Below are 18,222 nucleotides of genomic sequence, written 5' to 3' on the forward strand. Positions count from 1 at the left end.
GGCCCTGCGCGTGGTCTGCTGCAGCTTCCGCTCTGCCGCCTCCAGCAGCTCCTGCAGGTGTCGCGCCTTCTCCTCACACTAGTGAAATGGGGTGCGCGGAGAGTCGGGGGGGGGCCCTGGAGCCACCCCTAGTCCCGCCCAGCCTCAGCACAGAGCAGGTGACAGGCCGAGAAGCAGCAAGAAACCACAGTGGTTCCTGGCTGCCTCAGGCGCCCAACTTGCTGCTTCTCAACCTGACCGGCAGGGCCCCCGGGGCCCCTGCCCCGACGTGTAACCCCGAAGAACACCCAGGGCAGTACCTTCGAGAGCGCGGCCACCCGCTGGGCCAGCTCGGCCTCCACCTCGGGCAGCGTCTCGGCCTTGCGCAGAGTCTGCTGCAGCTTCTGCTCTGCCAGCTCCAGGCGTTCTTGTAACTGGCGGTTTTTATCCTCAGTCTAGGGGGAGAGAGCCAAGTGTTGTAACACATCCCCTAGCCACTTCCGCTTTCAATTGAACCAGATCTGCACGCAGACATCGGCATCAGCTCTGCCGGAAGCCCGACTGTCTGGCGGCGCTTGGAGCAACGCTTCTTCCTACAAGGACGCACCTGCTCTCCTGGGCCTGAGGTCGGCGTGCAAAACACCTCCTGCCCAAGTGACTGCTTTTCCTGAGTATCTTTAAAGAAGTTCCCCCTACAGAAAGGTTCCTATACGTGAAAGAAAACCCTTTTCTGCAGGAGGCTGCTCATTCTCACTGACAAGTGAAGGAAGGGTCCGGTACCAACCGGCAAGGCAATCAGCGGCTACCCGGCAGCATGGCTCAGGGCAGACTGCCGAGTGAGAGCCGGCACGCGCCCTCGTCACCTCTGCAACGCACACCTCCCAGGAGGACACCCCGTGAAAGGCCATCCAAGTTATTTCTCTAAGTGTACGACTCTTTTAAAAAAATCTTACTCTAAAAAAATTTCAGTGTAGAAAATTTAAGCAAAAGGAAAAACTTTAGAAATCCTCTAAGTTCAGGTTCACGAGAGGTTAGCATTTTATACACGGCTTTCTTCTCTGTTCTGTGCATGTGTCTACACGTACATATACGACAGCGCATTGTGCTTTAAAGCCCCGAGACAATGCCGTGAGCGTATTTGGTGATCTGCCTTTGAAGCCATCACTGTGACCATTGCAGGTGCTCCTAAGGCAGCATGCCACGATATGATTCGTGACAGCTTCCTAGCGTTTTGCTTTTTTATTTTTATTTTGGGCCTAATGATACACTCTGTAACATAACAGAAAAACTCACTTTATTTTCAAGAAGCTGAATTTGGTTTTTCTGCTTTACTCTTGATTATCTGAGACTGCAGAGAAACAGGGCAGGGATGGCAGCCACCCAACCACAGGAGGCACAGACGCCCCCGCAGACTGCATCTCCGAACCCGCCGCCATCACACCGACCCCAGCCACTAACAGGCAGCCCACTGCCCTGAAGTTCTCTGCGACTCCCGGCTCCTTCGGTAATAATGCTAATAAGCAACAAATTAATATTCAATTCAAACAAATGAAAAAAATCAAGGAATATAGCTCCATAAAATGGTTATATAAAATCCTACGTAATTAAAACTTGTTAATTGATGTTAACACATACTTTTAAACATAGTCTAAAGATCATAAAAATTTTGGACTTGAGTTCCAACATGAAAGTCACAGGAAAAAGGTCTTTAATTTCATTAGTAATTAATTAGTAAAAGCCTGACGAGTTCCACAAGAACCACTACCTGTCGATGCATAGAATCTTTATTTGCGATTTCGTTTTCAAGTTTATCGTTAAGGTCGTGCACAGAGGTGGCTTCACGCTGTGCTGCGAGGTAGCGTTTCTCAAGAGTAGTGATTCTCTCTTCCATGTCTTCCTTTTGGGCCATGGCCTACAACAGGTACATCAGAGGGAAATAAGGTAAATAATATGGAACACAATATATTTATGAAAGGAAAAAACTGGACTAAATCCTAATTTTCAAGTCAAATATAAAATTAGCATCCCCAAAATTAATCTAACAGAGATGCCAATTTTCTCCACTACAAATGAAAACGTGACTGACTCACATACCCATAAATATCCACCTAAATATCAGCAAAGACTCACCTGTCAATATCATGGCTACTCAGTTAACCAAGCTTATCCTTTTCTACATATCGAAAAACATGTACAATAAAATATTCTGATATTCAAGAATTCCAGGAGGTGAGGGTATCTGCAACGAAGACGCAACCTCTGTTCGCCTCATGATACAAGAGGGTTCCCACAGGACAGGTGTGGCCCCTCGAGGCACAACAGTGAAACAGAGTGCCATTTCCCTGGGTGAAACTGGGTGCAATCTCAACCAATTAACACAAAATTAAAGCTATGTTATCAATGAATGGAAGAGAGAGCAAAGTTTAATTTAATTGGATACACCTTTCTAAAGCCGAATTCTGTAGAAAACTTCTATCACGTAGTATTAAACACTGAACCTAAGGCCAGCACTCTCTGCTAGTGCAATTCCTGTCCCCACTACGGAAATTCATTTTAGGTCCCAACCTGTTTACTAAGTAACTAACGTTAGCAAAATCTTAATATCGGAAGTGACAGGACTTAAAAAATTTCAAAACTTCTCTGCACGTTAAAATTCTGCCACATAAATAATCTCCTATTGCCAAAGAATAATATAACTAATTAAACAGATTATACAACATGTGCAAATACTTTCCTTTGTTTTGAATGCTTACATAAAACCACCCCCAGGAGCCACTGAACAGCAAGTGCGCCCATCCCGCCGTGGTCACTAGTCTGCGGGGTCTCCCGGGTCCTCCTGAGAGGCTCGCTCTGAGGCGGTCTCATGGAGAAGGGGCAAGGCGGGTATTTTGTTTTGTTGACAATGGACAGCTTAAAGTGATGGGGGAGGTGCCAGAGAAAGTACCCAGCCCTCCTCACTGGTTTTTATAGTGAGGATGACACAGTTTGCCACAACTTCTTCCACTACGGAACCATCTGCCAGAAATGCGCATGCTCCCGCAGGTGAGCACAGCGTGACCCCGACGGCCCACGTGCGCATTCCGCTCTCACTGCCCCTCCGAGGAGGAGGACGTCAGAGGACTAGGCCGCCAGTCACGCGCGCTCCCTGCACAGGGACAATCGACGATGCTCACGTCACGTGAAGTGAACTAGCGGCACAACAGATGTCAACATCCCCTTGCTTAAGTGTGCATCGGAAGGAAATCTGAGCATAAGGAAAATAAGTTCAGACGGCTGACGACTTGCAGAAACAAGGAACCCACAGGGCAGGCAGCACGCAGTCACACAGCAGTCGGCTGGAGGGCGGCCTCACGCCCGTTCTGCTATCCCTTAGACAGTAATCCGGAAGTTGAGAGCAACTGGGAGAGTTAGGGACAAAAGGAACAAAGCGATCGAACCGACACATGCCACACAGTCAAGTCAATGGCACTACTGCAGTCTCTACCCTCACTCACTTCACGAACATCTCGCTGCAGTTTTGTGTTCACGTCCTCAGATTTGATGAGATCTTTCCTCGCGGTGTCCAGGTCCTCTTCCAGCTCTGTCACGTGACTGGAGAGGGCGGCCAGACGCTCCTTCATCTGGCTCTGCTCCCGTGCCTGCTTGTCGATGATTTCCTGCAGCTCGATGACTTTGGCGAGGTCTTCCTCGTGGCTTAAAGAACCATCGGAAGATCTCTGTTGGGGGAAAGCACTATAAACAGCCTTGTTTGCTGAACGCGGAGACAAACGAGGTACTTCTGGGAAATGGGCAGAAGCAAAACCGAGCCCCGCATCTGCTGACTGCGCAGCGTCTGAGCATTGCTGTGGCCGCACAGCCCTCCCAACGGCCCCGCGCTCGCACCGCAGGCGGCCGCGCAGGGAAAGGCCGAGCCAGGGGACTTGCCTTTCCATTTGTGCTCGGCGTATTTTCCTGCTCGTGGTTTACGTCGAGCACCCCATCTGTCAGTGTTTTTTTCTGATTATTCTGTTCTTTAAGAATCATTAGCTAAAACCAAAAAAATCGAATATGAGAGTAAAGAAATAAGTCAAGGCAGCAAAACTTTTACGTAACACAATCGTAAACATACTATAAAAAGAAAATATATGAATATAAGCAGTTACTAAAATCGGATTTATCATCTACTGGAAAAATGGGTACTTAAGAGATTCTGCAATTCTGAAACATAAGGCTAGTTTACTGGTCATTAAAATGGTCCAGAGGGGTTAGCTGGTCCTCCATCAGAAAGACCAAGAACATCTGATATCCACCACTATAGTCTGCATATATTTTTTTTAAAATCAAGGGATAAAATGTAAAACGCTCAATTTAAACCTCGCGATGATTCATCAAGCTTACCTCTTTGTGTGTGGCACCTAATTCTTCTTCTAACAAACTACACCTTTCAAGTGCTACTCGTAACCGCTCTCTCACCTGAAAGCAAAAAGAGCTGAGTTTGTGCATCCACCAAATTCCTAACGTACGGCCACCCCAGACACCACTGGTGTGATGTGACGTGATGGGACACCTCCACGCCTCTCCTTGACATCAATGTCAAGGAAACGTGCTTGTTAACAGCTTTAAATTTTAAGTTTGAGAAAAATCTTCCCCCAAATAAATTACATTACCCAACTCTTAATAACAAATCAATATACAGCATATAATACATTTTAAAACACTGATGCCACCTAACGCTTTTAACTACACAGAAAGAACTCTGCTTCTCACAGGAAAATGTGCTTATAAGAGTTCGAGGAGCTGCTAAGGCTGCACAGACACACACGACGCCCACCTAACGCCACGGCACGTGTTCAAACCGGGAGCGACTGCGGCTGACGGTACCTTTTCGTCCAGAGCTTTGTGGTGCTCGAACAATGATTTCAGTGCTTTAAGTACTTCCACTTCGCTGGACACACCTGCTGGGGACTGCGCTTGCCTCTTCACCACTGTCATCCTCAGGGACCTCTCATGCCTGGAGACAAGGCATTCCAAATGTTCCAACAGCAGCTGGAAGACAAAGCCCAAACGCAAGCACGGGTAAAGGACACTTCCGATTTCGCGTCTGAATTCGGGGCAAATAACTGCCCTTGACTCATAGTAAAAGAAGTTTAACTCCCTTCGATTCAGTCTAAAGTTAGAGAAATCCCCCTCAAATGTATAAGATATCATTCATTCTCATCGTAAATTCCCAGCAAGGCACGGGAACACTAAACTGATCAGTCAAGTCGGAGAGGAAATGCTGACAACGTGTTTAAGACCAGACAGAGCGGACTGTCTTCCGGGTTTAAACATCTGACGTTGGTCCCAGTAGTGACCCAGAGGCAAATGTGCAAACAAGAATCCACCCACTAACCCTGGTGTTGTTTCTTTCTGCTTTGAGTTCGGCAATTTCTTCTTCCCTTTCAAGGAGCTGTTCCCTGCATACGTTGAGTTCTTTAGTAAGTGCTGCGAACTCCTAGAAAACAGGAGAGAGAGAGAGAGAAGGTGGGGGGAGAGATGCTTTAGGACAGACTCCCGCCAAGCTTCGCCAGCCCCCACACAGGGGCGACCCCGGGTGCAGGGCAGAAGGGACCTCTGTGACACTCCATACGAAGGGTTTGAGCCTCCAGGCCAAGGCCACACGGGCCACCTTGACTCAGACCGCCTGCCTCGCTCCAGCCAAGCCCCGGCACAGCGCGGGCCACCTTCTCAAGTTCCAGATGTCGTTCTGAACGTGGAGCCTGACACCAAACGGGCACAGACATTTCTATGTGACTAGCAGACACGTGACCTAGAACCACCGAGGAAAGTAAATTCAAAAAGGCCTAGAAGGCCACAGCCCCTGAACTCTACCTCCTCTCCAAAGCTGATTCTCCTGGGGGAGGGCCCCCCAGAAGGAGGCTGACGGCACCCCAAGGCCAACCTGTCTGTTAGCCCGAGACTTACTCAAAATCAACTACATAAAACGGTCTTTTCACAAATGCTGGCAAGCCTTTGTAGGTAAGGAAAGTTTGAGAAGACCTATTTCTCTGGCCAAGTAGGAAAGTTCTGGAGGGCAGCACTGGGAAGAGGGACGCCAGGGGTCCTCCTTGGCCCCGCTGTGGGTCAGCTCTAACTGCAACTCGAGCGCCCTTAGGGACACGACGATAAGCCGGTCAAAAGAAACGGACCTGCCCTCCCACATCCTGTCGGTTTTCAATGGAGCAAAACTCCTCTGAGATAATTATCTGCCAATGTTTCACTGTATTTGATGTTTTTAAAGAACAAAGGAAGGGATAAAGTTCACGTAATAATCAATCTGACATTCAAAACAAGAAAAGTGGTTGATACCGATAATTCTAGAAAATCAATTTACAAACAGGTGGTGTATTAAAGTCCGCCCATAAAGTAATCCTCTACAAGGCGAAGCCAGCTCCGCCCCAGGACACCGCACGTCAGACTCCGCCCCCCCGGGGCAGGCCCAAAAAGCCAGGACCTGCAGCGCTGCACTGAGCGCTGTGCTGCGGGTGACTAAGAGGCCACAGCACCGTTACGTTCAACGGTGGAAAAGAGTAAAATGCAAATACTTTTTCTTGAACACCCTTATTTTGGGGAGCAAAGTGAGGGGGTGGGGAGGCAGATAATTTACAGAGATCGTGAAGGACATCCGTGAACACTGTCACGAATACAGTAAGCCAGTGGTCATTATTTATCTAATTTCTCTTCTCAACCGATATTTCTTCTTCAAGAACCTACAACTGTGATCACTTTCCAGCTTCCAGCATGAAGAGCTCAACTAACCTGCTCCCCAGTGAAACCGTTGACAGTTATATTTTTAAAAACCACAAAGCCTCTGACCGTCCTAAGGGCAAAGGACAAATGAAGAAACATCTACTCGAAGAGATCCACGAAGGTCATGTGAGGAGGGCAAGTCCGTGTGTCTGAACCAAGGCTGCTCCCCGCCACCCCACCCCAGCTCAGGTGGGGGTCCTACTCCTGAGGCTGCACCAAGAACCCGGCCGGAGTTGTTCTTCTGGAGGAGGACAGCGGCACATCCCACCTGGGCCCCGCCTGCGGGCGCAGAGGGCAGTGTGGTGGAGAGGTGGCGTTCGCTGGGTAGCCCAACCCCACCAGACAGGGACTCGGACCACGGGTGCAGGTGCTGAGAACTGGGGGCCCGACCTCTCTCGGCCTGCTCTCCGAGGTGGTGGCCCAGCCCCAAGTGCTCGGCTCCCAGAGCAGAGGTGCCACTCAGAGGGGCCTGCCACTGTCCCCATCCCAGCTCTAGAGCCCTGGCTCAGAGATGGGGGAGCAGGCAGTAAGGAGACCGCTCCCCCTCCCTCTCCAAAGGGGCCGACTTCACAGGGGACTGGAACCCAAGGGCGTGCCCCAGACCAGTGAGGGCTGCGGTGAATGTCAACGGGAGAATTGAGGACAGGGATGCGGAGCGGCTGGCAGGCCCTGAGCCTGCGGGACGGGAGCGGAGACGCGGTGGCAGGGACCTCCCAGGGCCAGAACGAACACCGGAGACCGGCGAGGACAGAGAGACCGGTGGGCCATCAGCGGGCTTTAACAGCTGGGCGAGGTCAGGGAAGGAGTGGGCGAGAGCCTTACCAGTGACACCGCCACCCAGGGTAACTGCGGGCATGCCCTAAGCTGCACCTCCCTGGGGAGCAACGTCCAAGGCTCCCTGAAATCATCCGGTCTCAATAAACTGGCTAAAGGAGTGACTGTCACGTTATGCGTGCAGCTGACCCTGAACAGCACGGGGGGAGCCGCGCGGGGCTGCGTCCACGTCAAACGACCCGAGCCGTCCAGCCCGTGCTGTGTGGGGGTCTGCTCCACAGTGGGACCCGCTGACATGAGGGCCGACTGCAGGTTCCAGCTGTGAGGGAGGGCAGCACCCCGCAGTCCCGCGCTGTTCCTGGTCGACTGGACTGGACTGGACTGGAATGTAAGCACACGTGCTCACGCACGTACACACGCACACACGCTGCTCCTGAGAGCACAATGTGAGCTGAAGGGTCTGTGCCGGCGTCTCGGCACAGACCTGCAACACTGGATTCCAGCAGCACTAGCAGAAATGACGCCGCGTGTCTCGGAGCCTGGCGACGGCTCTGCGCTGTGCTGGAACATCTTCAGAGGCCAGTGGGCAGCGCGCAGAAGCGGCGTCGTGGAGGTTGGGGGGGCCCAGCGGGCACGTCTCCTGCCCTCGTTCTCCATCCGGTTCACCTTCCTTCCAGAGTTTCAGAGGCTTCTTCCACGCGTGACAGTATCGACTGCACTGAAGCTCTAGTTTACATCTCCTCTGCTAAGTAACTGTGGCTGACCGTTAGACCCTCTAACACCTCACGTGAATGACAGATTTTCATCTAATTATTGAGATCTTGTATTAGGAAATGCTCTGTCTGTGGCTGGTGAAAGAAAATGTGAGTCCAACCAGCCCAGGTGAAGAGGCGGTGTGACTCAGGGCCGGTCAGCCTGAGGGCGGGCTGGCTCCAGGCCCGCCTGGACTCAGGGCCTTGAAGCTTTCTTTGATCCCTCTGTCCCCCTTGTGCTGCACTCAGGGCCAATTTTATAAAGGAACTGCCAATTCACTAATTCTGTCGTTGATTACGTGCAGTCCAAAGCTCATCATTCTGGCCCGTATCTTTTTCATTAACTGGATTTCAAACTGTTTTTCTGTCGTGCCTTCCAGCCCTCGTGGCCTTCGTCTGCTTTCGTCTGGTGAGTGCCTGCCTCTTTAAGCGCACGTACTTGGGCAGTTTTCCCAGCCGGTGCACAGGCTGCAGACGGCGGTGTGCTGTGCGGACGGAGTCGGCTCGAGGGTGGCGCGGTACAAGGCAGCTTCATGTCACGGGGACCTGGGTCCCCGCTCTTGACGAGGTCCTGCTGTTGGCGCTCTCGGCCCTCCTAGTGTCCCACAGTTGCCCCTGCAAGCCCCCCACGGCCTCAGGCCAGAACCAGGTTTCCTCAGAGACTTACAGTTCCTGCTGCCTGGCTCCATCCCAGTCGGACAGTGACACATCCCCGGAACTGCCCCCCAGGCCCACGCTTCCTATAAAGCCCCAACGTATAGGGGATAGTGGCCTGAGACGGGGGAAGCTCACCTCACGCCAGCTTTGAAAGGTGAGTCAGCATCTGGCTGCAATTCCGCTGAACACGTTCGTCCCCACCGCCCTAACGCGGGAGCCGAGCTCCCTCCTGCCGCCGCCGGCTTGCAGCCTGGCGCTCAGGAGCCCGGGGAACCCGGGCGACACACGCGTACCAGGTTTGTCCTCTGTATGGCAGGGTGTGCCTTTCTCTCTCCTGGGGGCCTGGCTGTACTTTTGGTTGATTTGTTTAAATGTTATCCTTTCGCTGCTGTGTTTGGAAAAGAGAGGTGTCACAGCCTGAGTCTGTGAGCCATCCCGACGAAGTCACAATTCTTCCAGGAAACAGCTGCACAAGGAGACCAGCCGCACCAGAGCTGTGGTCTGGCGCGTCCCCAGGCGCTCCCATGGAGCAGGGCGGAAGCCACCCAGGATGGACCACGAAGGAGATGGCAGCTGAGCTGAGTGAGGAGGGGCCGGCTGCCCGGTCAGTGAGAGCCACTCGCACAAGGACGAAGGCGCTGTCCCACTGCGGAGCAACTGTGGGGCTGGAGCCCGGCCTGGCGGCTCTGCGAGCGCGGAAGACACACGGCCCCAGCCCAGGCAGCGCTTGGCACAGGGGCAGGCTTGTGGGGATCTGGGGGCACAGGCCCAGGGGTGCACCGACGCTGGACTGCAGGAGCGGGGAGCGGAAGCTACTCTGAGTCCACAGCAAGAACCCCAGGGAGGAAAGGGGTCCAAATAAGGACCGATGTTGGGGAGATGGAAACCAGGAAAACTCTCAAGACCAAACCCAAGTGTCCGATACACGCCAGGTGCCACCTGCTGTCCCCGGGTGCTGTGCCCAGAAGAGCCAGGCAGAGGGGAGGCTGAGGCGGGGACACCTGCAGCTGCTGCAGGAAGGGAGCGTGAGCAGGTGGGCTCCGGGCGAGCGTGGCAGCAGGGTGACAGGAGACGGGCTGAGCAGATCTGAGAGAGGGAGGCCGGGACGCCTCCAAGGACGCTGGCAGCAGCGAGTGAAGGGTGGACCCACCATCTTCTGAGAAGAGAGTGACTGGGAAGAACGCGTTTTGAAGGGAGGACTTAAAGTCCAGTTTTGGACATGCTCGATTCGAGATAGTATCGGACATTCGAGAGGCACCATCAAGCAGGGAGCTGCGACCCAGGTCTGGAGTGCTTGAGAATGGTGGCGCAGTGGGGGATCAGTGCACCCCACGTGCACCGGGCACTGACTGCAGACGGCGATGCAGGGCGCCCCGCAGGCAGGAGGGCACCTCGGGAGTCAAGCACTCCCAGGAGGAGCGATCGACCGTATCGAATGGCGCTGGTAGGTCATCCAGTCAGCTGACTGACTGCTGACAGGCGGGCCCGCCGAGATGGAGGTCAGCGGTGACCGTGACAACAGCAGCTTCCGAGCAGTGGCAGGGCCAAAAGCCTGACTGGACTGAGTTCAGCGGAGAATGGGAGGACAGTAGCAATCACATGGAAACTCTTTCGAGAAACTTCGCAGTCGAAGGGAGAAGAGAAACAGAGCAGTGGCTAGAAGATACTGGGTCAAGAAAGACCTTCCGGACGATGAGACAGGTGTGGCAGGTGTTCGCACACAGACAGCGAGACTCGGGGAGGGGCGGGAACTGACTACTCTGAGTAGCTGAGGGCAGGCGGGTCAAGTGCATCGGCGCAGAGATGGCCTTTCCTGGAGGTGCACGGTTCGGCCGCAGGAAGAGCAAAGGCAGCCGCATGTATGGGCCCAGATCCAGAGACACGGGCGGACGTGCGGTGGGACCTCGGGGGCGCCCTCTCCTGGTTCCCTCCAGCTTCACAGACAAAACAAACCGCGTTAAGTGTGAGGATGGGTGAGCAGCGCCCGGGGAGGGGAGGGGAGGAGGAGTGGGTCGTGGCATGGGAGCAGCGTGCCTGTGTGGCGCTCGGGCCCACGTCGGGTCCCTGGTCACGAGTGTGGACAGGGAATGGACTTCATGGTCGTGGGTTTCGGCAGCTGAAGGGCTTGCGAGTCCGCGGTGACATGGATCACGGCATTTCCGGGGAAACACAAGAAGGGTGAGGGGTCACAACAAGGTGGTGGGGTCACAGGACAGTAGGTCCCAAAAGGGCTGAACATCAGTGTTTTGTTTTCAAAAGTCACACAGCTGTCACGAACGAACTTCACTGCCTCTAGATGAAGTACCAAGTCGAAGCACAGCAGGGCGACGGTAGGGGTGGGGGTGGGCTGCGTCATGACTAAGGCACAGGGGCCACAGGAAGTAGCCATTACACAGACCTGTAACAGCGAGGGTCCCCCACAAGCCCCGCCTTCACCGACAAGCCCGCATTCTATGCCCTGTCACCACACTTCTCTAAGGCTTGGAAGCAGGCCTGGGTCTCCTCCATGCAGTTCCCTGAGGTTTTTCCAAATGGCCCGAACTCCCTCTGTTCACCTATTAAGAGAATCTATTTAATTCCTATCATTACGGCAAAATACAAGTGTTTTTATAATAAATTCAACAGCCAAAAACATTCTATGATACCCTGGTAGAAAACTGACTGGTAGAAAACAAATTCATAGAACGTGATAATTATTTTCACTCCTTAAAGAAAAACCTTTCTCTTTGCTCAGAAGAATTCAACAGCAGAAAAAGTATCAAAGTAAATTTAAACTTAGGAGTTTAGATAAACATTAGACAGGAAATTCCAAAGTTTAAGATTCCAAAAGCATGTTCGTATGTGCACTGTGTTTGTATTATTATTGTAGAAAAAAAACAGTACAGCCTGAAAAAACCCCAAATATGTGCAATAATCTACTCTGTTACCCTCACAGGAATCTAATTGTCAGCATCTAGATTTTTTCCTTTTCAGAAAAAAATGTTTAAAAGATACTGTAAGCCAAATGTACTACGCATGTAAAGTGACATTCTATTTACTATAATTAAAGTTTGAAGTATTTTTTGAAATCGAATAGACAAAATAATCACTGGAATAACTTCATTTTAAAATATAAGTTTGAGAATACAGGTTTGTATTTGTTTGATATTTTCTGGGATTGAGAACAGAGAAAATAACATTTAACCATTAAAATCAGTTCAAGCCCTTAGTTTCACATAATACGTAAATATATCGTAAATATTTATCGGTTTTGGACAAAAGGTTCAGACCTGGATACTAGGTCCAAATCATACAAACCAGATATTACTGATCAAAATCCACGATCAGGCCAATTTTAAATCAATTCCTGTGGATCTGATGCAACATTTAGTCCCAAAGCAATGAACAGCCGCCCTTCCCAGCCACCCCGGGCAGAGCGCGGCAGCTGTGGCCCGCACGGGTCCCGGCCCCGTCCGCACCTGTGTTCCTCCCGGTTCTCTAGTCGCCCCATGGCACAGTTCTCCATCTCTTGTACTTGGCAATTTCCGCCAGCAGTTCTGTTTTACTTTTAAATCACTTTTCATTATTTTCGCTAACCTGCCCCTGAAACTGGAGGCAAAAGGCATATGTCCTCAGTGCAGGGCGATGCGGTGTAGTTAAAGAAATGGACACGGGGTCTGATTTTTAGCAAGCCAGGATGTCCTTCAGTAGGAGACGGGTAAACAGACTGTGGTCCATCCAGACCATGGAATATGATTCAGCGCTGAAAAGAAATGAGCCATCGAGCCATAAAAAAGATATGGAGGAAACGTGAATGTGTATCACTAAGTGAACACAGCCAGTCTGAAAAGGCCACGTACCGTGACATGCTGGAAGAGACAAAGTCTTGGGACAGTGAAAAGCTCAGCGGATGCTCAGGTTTGGGGGGAGGGAAGGACGGACAGGTGGAGCACGGAGGATGTCTAGAGCAGGGGAACTACCCTGTGTGGCACTGCAATGGTCGACACGTGACATTATACATGTCTGTCCAAACTCACAGAACCAAGCATGGACCCTCCTGTAAACTGTGGGATCCGGGTGACGATGTGTCAGTGCGGATTCACTGACTGCAACAAATGGACCATCTGGTGTGGATGTGGGCAGTGGGGGAGGGGCAGGAGGTACACGGAAAATCCCCGCAGCTTCACCTCAATTCTGCTGTGAAGCCAAACCTGCTCTAAAAAATAAACCTCAAACCAACCAACCAACCAACCTCTGTGCCTGTTTCCTAAATTCTGGCTTAGCAACTGAGGAGGCTGCGTTTTGTGTGTCTTATTCTGAGCCTGCATCATGCAAGGCTGAACCTGAAGAGCTCGTGGTGGGATGTGGTGTGTCCACCGGTGACAGCAGCGCTGCCACGTGGCAATGACATACACACGACTGACAATTAGCCCAGCCTGCCCACTCTGAGACTCATCATTTCTGACAATTTAGCTTTTCTTACGCTTGAAAAAACTGCATTACGTCACAGTAACTGAAATACTGATAGGACTATTTCACAAAACTATTTGAAATTAGTATTATACAAATTCATTAAAAAATATGACCGCACTGCTTTTCTTTCACTTAAAACATTTTTTATCGAGATGAGAGTGAGTTACATAAAATTCACCATTTTAACCATTTTCAAGTATACCATTCAGTGGTTTCGGCATAGTCACAATGTTGTGCTACCAACACCACCATCGAATTTCAGACCATTTTGCTCACCCACCTCCCAGAAGAAACCCTGACCCATTAGTCACTGCTGTTACCCCTTGCCCTGCGGCCACTCACCTGCTTTGTCTCCCGCCCACCCAGAGCTCTGTGCGCATGTGAGAGGATGGCCAGGTGCCCCTGCCTTTCTGTCCCTCGCTTACAGCCGTGCCCTGAGGACAGTTCCACATTGGGTCACAACGTCCTCTCCCTTTCTATAGCGGCGCTGATTGCACATATGATAAATACGAGAGCCATGTTTTATTTATTGTCCACCCACTGACGGATGTTCGTGCTCGTGCTGCCGATCTTCTCCTATAATAACACGACGACAAATAACCTTGTCCACATACCGCTTTTCACCTGCACCAAGTGCATCTGTCAGATAAAATCCCAGAATCTGAGTCGAAGAATATCTGTAATTCTAACAGATACTCAATTATTCCTCACAGGCCAGCAATCCATGAGAACACCTGCTTCCCTGTAGCCCCGCTGTCCTGCTGCATCATCGAACTCTGGTGTTGATCATTCTTTTCTGGGTCTGCCCTGCACTCCCTTATCACGCAGAGGGCTCCACAATCTTTTTAAATGCTGGAGACCGAATGCGCCTGGGCGTCGGTGAGACTCCAAGAGGCGCAACGTCCTCCGTGACATTCCGTCACTCCTCTGACCCCCTCGCGACCACGGGAATCACACTTTCCCGACACCTCACTTGCAGAGGAGGCTCAGCTCACTGGTGCGATTGTCCTTCCTCACGTTCTCCACTTGACGGCCTGTAGCGTGAATGGCATACCATCCTCATTGCAGTTACGGCTACTTTTTGCTGATCAAATACCAATGAGATCGGTCTGTTTTCACCTACGCTGACACATCTACAGTGGCCCCCTCTTCTTACATGTTCCTGGCTTCTGATCACCTTCCCTTAAACGTTCTTAGCAGATGGCACCAACTTCTCACTTGTGTCTTCTCGTGGGGCCACGCCCAACCACCCGCACGACAAAATATACTTACTTTTAAATCTTATTTTATAATTAGAGTATCGTGTTGATTTTCTCAAATCGCGGGTTTTTTGATAGCAAAGATTATGATTTAAAAGATTTCGAAAAGGATGAATTAGATGGTCCTAAGGTACACCCTAGAAGCAGACGCGCTGGGCCGAAGGGCTGTGTGCTCTCGCATCCGTCACACCAAGCCGCACTGACACGCGTTCCACTATTTCCGTCACTTCCGTCTGCACTTGTAATTTATAGTAAGAGTTTTCCATGTCCTGACCAAAAGGACAAAGACCACGGCCCGCCATAATTACCTCCCCGATGGCCAAAGTGCTGTGGGCCGGGTCATCTCCACGGGCACTTTTACTGTCCTGTGAGCACTGCCTGCCTTACTAACTTTTAAACGTAAAACGTTATTTGCAAAAAAAAAAAGGAAAAAAACATTTATTTTGTTCAAATGTCACTATAATTTCTCCATTTAAAATCTGCCTTTTTAACCTACTCATAGCAATAAGGGACAGATTAAAATATTATCCTACTATAGACCACAATAAAAATCATCATAAACCTACGACTGTTTAGCTTGATATTCAATTAATTTTATCTAAACATTACACATGTAATACGTATGCCCAAATATAAGGCCATTTTGAATAAAAAGCAATGCTCCCATTTTCCAAATAAGACAACTGCCAAAAGCTTTTTTGGCCACTTTCGTATATATTTTTAGGAATGCAGATTAATTAGCTAACTCTGACTCAGACTTAGCCCCACATATTTATTAAAAATAAAAGACAGATAAAACTGTGTATCCCAGTTGCATGCTATGTTCTCACACCCATGCTCATTTTCTATCCAGTTACATCACAGGGATTTAAAACAGCTCCAAGAGACCCTTACACTTTGTTTTGTACTCCTACGTGCTCACCCTCTGGTGAGCCATTCGGGGCTCATCCAACACCGACCCGCACGCGGGCGTCCCCCTATGCCTGCGCTAGAAGACAAACGGGTGTGCTGGACTGTGGGCCAGCAGGGGGTCGCAGCCCCGTCACTCATGCCTCGCCCCAGAGCCACGGGTGGGCCTGCGCAGGATGTGCTCGGACCCTCCGGCAATGACGGCGCCACGAGAGCGTGGAGCGGACAGCGTCTGGGAGCGGTGGCCGGGTGTCCGCGTCGCAGGCACTCGGCTTTGAGAAGGCTCAACGCCACGTAGAGGAGAGGACAGCGCACCTGTGAGCATCCCAGCTCCTCTAGTAAAACGACGCCGTACCGGTCTCCCGGGCCGCCCCGTTCCCGTCACCAGGCTGGCCATCCTGACAGCCTCCGGTCTCGTTACGGCTTCGGCATCACTTCGGGCTCGTCTTCAGTTCTCACCAGCACTTCGATCCCGCAGACAGCACGACCAACTCTTTCACGTGTGATTACGCACTCTGGGAAGTTATCTCGTGCCCGATTAGCCCAGAACGCCCTGGATGTGTGCCAGCGCTCGGACACCAGCTTCCAGGGCCCTCGCAGGCATTAGCAAGCACAGCGGCACAGAAAAGGCCGCACCGCTGACCGCAACGGACACTGCAAACAAGATGCCAGTGGGTTCCCGAGAGCACATTCCGCCGCGCGACAGGGTGACCGATCGCCCACCGGACCGTGGTCTAGAGCCACAGTGCAGCCCAGAAAGGACTCCAGAAGAGCGATGGACAATCATGGCCAGAGTTCTAACAGACACAGCACACACGACAGGACACGCGCACCTCGACACCCGGAGGACCAAGGACAAGTGCGTGGCTGCTTTCCTGCTCATCTCTCTTGGGGCGCTCAGACCCAGCAGATCGAAGGCAGATCTCCCAGGAAGGATCAAAGGCCCAGGCAGGGAACCGTCACTGACGACGCTTTGTTAGGGATGCCGCTCGTGGCGCGAGGATGCGTGGCCAGCAGAAGGACGAGTTCAGGGGTGAGTGGTAGGAGCACCTATGGCCCCATTCGCAGCGTGTCCTGACACTCTGCTGACAGCTCGAAGAAGCGCGAATGGCGCTGTGCTGAAGGCCAGAGCTGCGGCTGAACGGAGCTTGGAAAGGCCTCTGCGTCTCCAGCGGTTTTCACGACCAGAGGGGCACCACCCACTAGAGAACTGCAGCGCGCCGGTGGGAGCGGCAGGGTGGACGCGTCCGCCGGGCACAGGAAGCGTCCGCGGCGCCCCTCTGCTTGTCTGGACTGCGCTCGGCCACGGCGGTCCTCCCACGGGACGCACCCTCAGAGGACTGACTACGGCCCTTGGTCGGCACCCCCTGGGAGCTCACACCCTCAGCACCTTCGCTGTTTGTCACATCCTCCTCCCACCCACTCCCCTGGCCAAACTCCACCGTCCATAGGCCAAGCACTGGATGCGGACCGAGCCCGCCATGCAGTGTCGCCACTGCCCACCTCTGTCCCTGCCACTCCCTCACGCCGGGCACCGGCCACCCCAGCCCCACGACCTTGTGAGTGCTGACCAGGACATCGCAGACCGAGCTCCGCCATGCCACCTCTCTGCAAAGGCTTGCCAAGCGCTCCACGGGACAGGCTCCTGCCAGGCTGCACCGTCCTCAGTCCCTGCCGACGTGTCACTGCACGCACCGAGGCTCTCAGGGGAAAGAACCGCTCCCCCGTCTGTGAAGACCCCAGCCTGGGCGAAGAACCGAGCCCAGCGCAGCGTTCACCGCGGGCGAGCAGGAGGCACCTCTGACAGCGCGTCGCTGCTTCGTGATCTTCTGAGTTTTGTGGGTCTGTGTGTTCATGTCTTGCAAACCAGTCTGACAAGAGTCCAGTCTGTTATAAAGAGTTTTACCCCTAATTTAACAGAAAGTACCTCAGAATGGATCAAAGGTCTAGGTATAAAACCGTGACTGAACGCGCTCTATGAGGGGCTTCCTCTTGTGGCTCAGGAGACAGAAACACAAGCTGATGAATAAGCAGCCCCATTCATTAGGGCAAATAATTTACTGAACAAAAATATTTGAGGCACTATGCTGAGTACTCATAAGATGTAAATATTAACTGTAGTAACTTTACATTTGCCTAACGCCTTACAGTTTGCAAAGTATTTTCATAAAATTGATCACATTTTATTCCAAGCCACCCAGGAAGGCGCACGTAATTATCTCACTTTGCAAATCAGAATACAGGCCCAGGCAGGTTTCTGGTGTGCAAAGGTTACTGGTTAATAAGTGGCCTGGGACTCAGAACTCAATACGGACATTACCTGCAGAGGAAGAGACCACAGGAAGCACCAAAGCCAAGGAAGTCCACACGCAGGCTGAGCCACCCCAGTTCCGGCTGACTGCGTCGGGGGTAAGCAGGTCTTACCCGGTTCAAGAAAAGCTGCCTCAGGTCTACTGAACACCTACTTGATGCATGCATTGTGCTGGATGTCTTATTTCGGTTCTTACTAAATCTGCCTGTAATACTGGGAAATAAACAGTATCTCTAGTTCACAGATGATCAAACAGTCTCAGAGGTGAAATGATCCTGGCCGAGATCACGAAGCTAGTAAGCAGAGGACCCACAGGTGTGGAGGGTGAGGGAGAAGCCTGGGGAGAAAAGACAGAGAACTC

General features: G+C 51.9%; 1 protein-coding gene across 2 annotated transcripts in view; it reads right to left on the minus strand.

Moving 5' to 3' along the window:
- Positions 1-18,222, minus strand: part of PPFIA1 (PTPRF interacting protein alpha 1) — a 75,309-nt gene that overhangs the window by 41,916 nt on the left and 15,171 nt on the right. For both annotated transcript variants that reach the window (XM_025046154.1, XM_006910995.3), the window contains exons 2-8: positions 5,351-5,452; positions 4,840-5,004; positions 4,357-4,431; positions 3,904-4,005; positions 3,474-3,695; positions 1,745-1,891; positions 300-434 (exon numbers count right to left, since the gene is read on the minus strand). In XM_025046154.1, coding sequence (XP_024901922.1) covers positions 300-434; positions 1,745-1,891; positions 3,474-3,695; positions 3,904-4,005; positions 4,357-4,431; positions 4,840-5,004; positions 5,351-5,452 — 948 coding nt within the window. The remainder of the gene's footprint in view (positions 1-299; positions 435-1,744; positions 1,892-3,473; positions 3,696-3,903; positions 4,006-4,356; positions 4,432-4,839; positions 5,005-5,350; positions 5,453-18,222) is intronic.

The sequence above is a fragment of the Pteropus alecto genome, unplaced genomic scaffold (genome assembly GCF_000325575.1).
Source record: "Pteropus alecto unplaced genomic scaffold, ASM32557v1 scaffold43, whole genome shotgun sequence".
Lineage (NCBI taxonomy): Eukaryota > Metazoa > Chordata > Mammalia > Chiroptera > Pteropodidae > Pteropus > Pteropus alecto.